General features: G+C 54.5%; 2 protein-coding genes across 2 annotated transcripts in view; one reads left to right on the forward strand and one right to left on the reverse strand.

Annotated features, from left to right (window-relative positions):
• Positions 1 to 6,000, forward strand: part of LOC137900575 (histone H2AX-like) — a 247,668-nt gene that overhangs the window by 54,901 nt on the left and 186,767 nt on the right. The gene's annotated exons all lie outside the window — the stretch shown is intronic.
• Positions 1 to 6,000, reverse strand: part of arhgap32b (Rho GTPase activating protein 32b) — a 36,377-nt gene that overhangs the window by 4,135 nt on the left and 26,242 nt on the right. The window contains 11 exon segments of the mRNA XM_068744108.1: positions 517 to 1,275; positions 1,350 to 1,424; positions 1,506 to 1,651; positions 2,015 to 2,216; positions 2,291 to 2,436; positions 2,559 to 2,666; positions 2,953 to 3,035; positions 3,626 to 3,715; positions 3,717 to 3,771; positions 4,017 to 4,119; positions 5,570 to 5,719. Coding sequence (XP_068600209.1) covers positions 517 to 1,275; positions 1,350 to 1,424; positions 1,506 to 1,651; positions 2,015 to 2,216; positions 2,291 to 2,436; positions 2,559 to 2,666; positions 2,953 to 3,035; positions 3,626 to 3,715; positions 3,717 to 3,771; positions 4,017 to 4,119; positions 5,570 to 5,719 — 1,917 coding nt within the window.

Raw genomic sequence — 6,000 nt, forward strand, 5'->3', positions numbered from 1 at the left:
TAAATGCAGAAAACACAATTCTGGATTCCTGGAAACAATAACAATTGTTTTTTTTTTAATCAAGCAGAGGGAAACATTTGTGGAATCAGTCAATTCTGAAGACACAAAACTCGTACTTTGTGGCACCAGCTCTGCGTTAACAGAACTCCATCAATGTGGCTCAAACTTTCTCTGATTGCTGCTCCCAGATCAGCTCTGCATGTTGGAGCCTTGTCAAGGTAAACGTGTGCATTTATTGAAGATGCAATGACGCATGCAGACTGAGCAGATTTCATTACAGGGCGATCCCATCATTTTTTCCTCTGCAATTGTTACAACCACAAACCTTTTTCTGGATTTGCTTTAGTGTTTCTTGGAGACAGAAAGTTTCCATTTTAAAAGACTTCAGTTTTGTGGCATGTCTGTGATCTGCTTTACAAAGTGAAACAAATGAAAGGACATCCTCCAAGACCTTTTTGCCAGGGTTGCATTCAAATATACTTGAACGTCGGCTGCATAAAAACGCACGTTCCTTACGTTGGTGTCCGTGGCTGCTGGCGTGTGGCGCCGGCCGCACGCCGTCTTCTGCCCTCGACTCTTGACTGCCTGCGCTGTCAAACGCTGCCAGCTTCGAGTACAGCTCCATTTGGAAAGCTTCGCACAGCGATGGCTCGGCTGTCCTCAGCAGGACTCTGCCCATCAGGGTGGGGGAGTCCTCGGCTGCTGAAGGAGGAGATAATGGCTGTGGAGAGACAGCCTGTCCAGCTGGACGCTTGTCCCGCATCTCTGAAGCAGCACAGGGTGTCAAACGAGTGGCCTTTCCACAGTGAATAGGAGACACTGCCTGAGTGGGTTTATCAGTGGAAGAATAGCTCACGTTCCTGCTTTCTGACTTCTCTGCAGCGGCCTGGGAGGTCAAGGGGGAGGTCAAGCTGCCGAGGACGGTGGCAGAGATGAGGCCTGCCGTCCTCTTCACCGCGCAGCCCTCGGCTCCAGCTGGCGAGTCACTATAGGAGGCGTCAGGGACGCTGCACTGGAAAGACATGGGGTCAAAGTCCAAGGAGGCCATGCCGACGTCTGGCGGGCTGAGGTCCACGTCTTCGCCGGCCGAGCGGGGAGGCGAGATGAGGGCAGGGACACAGATGGGCCCGTCGTCTCCCTCGCTGTCCTCTGTGGCCTCCAGGTTGTCGTAGGAGTTGCAGTGTTGCCGGTTGTCCAGCAGCTCGCCGTTAAAGGACGCCGACAGAGCATCGCTGCTGGAGCGCGGCCGGCGAGGACGGTACATCTTGGACTCTCCTGAAGAAAGGAAGCATGAAATCAGAAACGTGTTTCTCTCGTGTACGATACTGGAAGCCGGTCGGGACGATTACCTTCAACATTGTGCAGGGAACTGAGCGACTCTTCACTTTTGGCCGACCTCAATGTTGCCGTGTCGCCTCTGCCTCCTAAAACACGATCAAAAACGATGAGCTTTCAGCCTTAGTGACGAATAACGTCGTCTGTCCGGCTGCGGAGGAGCGACTCACCGGCCAGCGCCATGGCCTTCAGCTCGTTGGGCTCGCTCGGGTTGCGGTGCAGTTTGCGCTTGGATATGGAAGAAGACTTGCCGAGGTTAAAGAAGGAACGCCAACTCCCCACAGGAGACTTCTTGGATTTAGTAGGAGGCCTCTTCCTGTGATTACAAACGATGGTGGAAAAGAGGAAGGACCAGCTGGTTTCACCAAGCATCGGCAAAACCGGACAGAAACGGCCAAAAACGGCCAAAAATGGCAGACGTTTGGACACCGTGACAAAAGTCCCAATCTGTCGTTTGGAAATGGAAACAGTCCGCCAGTAAAACACTTCCCACCCAGAACAGGAGCAATACAACCCGACGTGCAATCTCTCCAGCAACCAGCAGAGGGCGCCACACGGCAACATTAAAGCACGTTCATGTCCTGCAAACCTGGAAAGCACACGTCTGCCTCTCTCTCTCTCTCTCTCTCTGCCTCAATGACTAGTTTACCGTCTTCGTGACAGAGTGGAAATGACAAACCTCTCCGTCGGGAACTCGATGACGGTGTGAAACTTGCCCTGCAGGGCTGCCGGACCTTCGCCCACCTCGATGTACTTGCTGTCTTCAGTGACTGGGGAATTGATCTGAGCCTGGGTTCTGGCCTGGGCCTCCTCCAGGGTCAGAAGTTTCGTGGAGGGCGACGCAACGAGCAAGGATTTGGGTCGTGACAAGGAGTTGTGACCTGTCAAAGTCAAGTCTGGTTGAGTGGGAGCGGTCGGCGGCCGGGTGGCGGTACGGGCCGACGCCTGCACGTACCTGCGCCTTCTCTTATTAGCGAGCTGAGCTTGGCGCTGAAGAGAACGTCCGCGTGGTTGAGGATGAACTCCACCACCACCGACTGGATCCGGACCTCCATGAACGCCGCCGTGCCGCTGAAGCAGGCAGATTCTATCTGTTTGGACCTGAGGCGATCGGGGAGAAGGAAAGCTTCACCTTTAATGCGAGGCTAATGTTTCAGAGCGTCCCGTTTCACAGTCTGAGAAATACTTCACGTCAGTAGTTTAAAAGCATCGTGACCTCTGACCTCAGCAGGTTGGGCGCCCAGACGATGGCCAGGTTCTTGGTGTGCATGTTCGTGATGTAGCTGAAGGCTGCCAGGCGGGAGAGGTGCCTCATGAGGAACTCCAGGGTCCTGGGAATCAATCAAACATGCACTTATTACATTTTAATTGGCTCCGGCGAGCGATGGAGCGGCTTCTTCGGCGCATCGATATTTCACAATGTGCTCAAATCTCAGGGGAAGTCGTTTAATTAGAAATAATAATTTGGGTTCTTTCACAAAAGGAAATTCAATTCACCCTCGACATTTGAGTTTGATGCAGCGGAGAAAACAAACAAGAGAAACACCTAAAAGGCAGCTCAGAGCGAGTGTACATCAGCGATATGGGGGGGGGGGGGCAGGGAGCCTCGACACCGACCTGTAATGCGGCGGCGGAAGCTGCTGGATGACATCATGGATTTTAATGAGGCGCTCTTCGTCCGTCGCTGCCGACACAGCGTCCTTCAGAGGGAAACAAAATGTCAACATTAAGCTCATTCACTCGTCACCGCCCCCCCCCTCACGCCGCTACACCGGGCGTGGCGGTCAGTCTGCAGCCACGCCTCCCCCTCCCTCTCTTCAGCTGCCATGACAACCGGAAAACATTGACTTCACCTTCAGGGATAGCTCTGTTGTCACACGGGGGGGGGGGGGGGGGGGGTGTCAAGCAACGTGATTTTTAGGAATGTCTGTGACTCATGATCAAATCAATTTTGAGAAATTCCAGGACAAACGTGAAGAATGACCTCACGTTGTGGGAGAGTGGAAGTTCAACTCTGCACCGTGTCCACGCCCCGTCTGCGTCCCCAGAGACACCCGAACCCAAAACATGGAGGACGGGGGTCCCCAGAGACACCCGAACCCAAAACATGGAGGACGGGGGTCCCCAGAGACACCCGAACCCAAAACATGGAGGACGGGGGTCCCCAGAGACACCCGAACCTAAAATGGAGGACGGGGGTCCCCAGAGACACCCGAACCTAAAATGGAGGACGGGGGTCCTCAGAGACACCGGAACCTAAAATGGAGGGCGGGTCCGTGTGTTTGCTTACGGAGAACTTCTCGTAGAGCTGGTAGGTGAGCAGCGGGTTGGGCAGCTCTCTGAAGTAGAGCTTGCACAGCGAGCCCACGCAGTGGATGTCCCTGGACGTAAACGTCTTTGGTCAGGTCGGGGATCTGCTCCGAGTCGAACTCGTGCCTGGAAACAGGTGCAGGGGGGGGGTCAACAAACCGACAGATGTGAAACAAGTCAGGCAGCTTTCCAGTCAGGAGATAAAATCAACCCCCCCCCCCCCCCCCCCGTGCGTTTTAACCGGCTCCAGACAGGAAGTGGTCGCTGCTGAACAAACAGGCGTTACACTTCGACGTCCGTTTCCTTGCTCGCCCGTTCAGCGGTTCGTTCTCTCCATCACCGACTCATTTGCACGTCTTCTGCCGCTCTACCTTAACTTCTGGATGTTGGAGGCGATTCCGGAGAGGCGGTAGATGCCGTCCACGACGCCGTGCTTCTCGATGAACTCGGTGCAGCTCTGGAGGACCTGCGGCACTGAAGGGACAGACGGACAGACGGACAGACATCAGAGGATGGAACTGAACATAACTTGAAGGCACTTTATATCTTTATTTAGCGCCGAGACAACATGTTTGTGTCTGAACGAGGCAGCCAATCAGCACTCAGAAAAGCAGCCGGAGCAAGCTTGGGAAGGACGGACAGAAAAAAGAGGAGCGCGTCTTCAGTGTGTGTGTGTGTGTGTGTGTGCGTGAAGCAGTGTGTGTGTGTGTGTGAGCATGTGTGGTGTGTGTGTGTGTGTGCGTGAAGCAATGTGTGTGTGTGTGAAGCAGTGTGTGTGTGTGTGAGCGTGTGTGTGTGTGTGTGTGTGTGTGAAGCAATGTGTGTGTGTGTGAAGCAGTGTGTGTGTGTGTGTGAGCGTGTGCGTGTGTGTGTGTGTGTGAAGCAGTGTGTGTGTGTGTGTGAGCATGTGTGTGTGTGTGTGTGTGTGCGTGTGGTGTGTGAGCGTGTGTGTGAAGCAGTGTGTGGGTGTGTGTGTGAAGCAGTGTGTGTGTGTGTGTGTGTGTGTGTGTGTGTGTGTGTGTGAGCATGTGTGTGTGTGCGTGTGTGTGAGCGTGTGTGTGAAGCAGTGTGTGTGTGTGTGTGTGTGTGTGTGTGTGTAGGTGTGTGTGTGTGTGTGAAGCAGTGTGTGTGTGCGTGTGTGTGTGCATGTGTGTGTGTGTGTGTGTGTGTGAAGCAGTGTGTGTGTGTGTGTGTGTGAATTCCACACACAACCATGGAAACAAGGGGCGGTTCGAGGAGCGGAACAGACAACACGTTGGAGGTTGGTTCGAGACCCTCTTATCGCTGAGACGCACGGAGGTTAGTCTCACCGTGGCGCCGGATCCCTTTAAGGCCCGCCTCTAAACGCTCTGGCTGAGAGGAGTTAAAAGCAGCATATCAGAAACCTACAGAAACGGTTCGTTGCGCCGGAGCTTGCGCCGGAGCTGCAGAACATGCTCCACCTATCATAATCAGCCCCCCCCCCCCCCCCCCGCCAATCAGGACACCTTGAGCATTTGACCCGGCAACGCGTGAGAGATTCGCTCCACGCCAAGCCAAGCTAACGCTGGATTTACAGACGCTACAGATCGCCATAACGACGCCTCGGCATCCCAGACTAGAGGTCAGTCAGCTGGAGGCATCGATCAGGCTGCTGTGGATGCGTCTGCCCGGATAAAGGCCAGCTGGTCATTGGCTCATCTCAGCTCGGCTGATGTCACCAAAAGTCAACCAGGTGGAACATTTGTTCAAAGTATTGAGCTACGTCTAGAAAGCTACGCCCCCCAAAGCGAGCGAGGAGCTCCGCTGGACCGTCCGTCGGTTCTGTGGATCTGGAGCGATTTGTTACTCGACTAATCGCCCACCGAGAAGAGCAAACGCGAGCAAGCAGTCAGTTTGTGTTGAACAGAAGAGAAGCCGGAGAGATGGAAACAGCTGTTCTCACCATCGTGTCCCGAGTTGAGGAGATGCTCCCCCAGGTCGCAGCCAAACACCCGCTCCCGGAGGATGCCTCTCTGCTTCAGCTTCTGCTTGCTGGGCCTGGACTTCATGAAGGAGCGCAAGAACGTGATCAGCTTCCCGTGCTTCTTAGACACTGAGGAGGAAACGAAGGGGATTAGCTTTCACACCAGGTGTAGCATGCAAGCTACTCCGGGCTTCTTCCCAAGTCAAACCGTCCCCCTTATGCGTGTGCAGGAATCCTCCACCAGAACCCCCCCCCCCCCCGCTGTTTCCTCCGTGTCTAAAGGAAAGGCTATCGGGACGGTCTGGAGTTCTGGAAAAGGGAACAATGGATTCTGGTTCGACTCTTTAAATCTTGGCTGCGAGTCGGACGCCGTCGGCCGCTGGTGAGGCGACGACAGCGGAGTCGCAGGC

This window comes from Brachionichthys hirsutus, chromosome 10 (assembly GCF_040956055.1).
Source record: "Brachionichthys hirsutus isolate HB-005 chromosome 10, CSIRO-AGI_Bhir_v1, whole genome shotgun sequence".
Classification (NCBI taxonomy): Eukaryota; Metazoa; Chordata; class Actinopteri; order Lophiiformes; family Brachionichthyidae; genus Brachionichthys; species Brachionichthys hirsutus.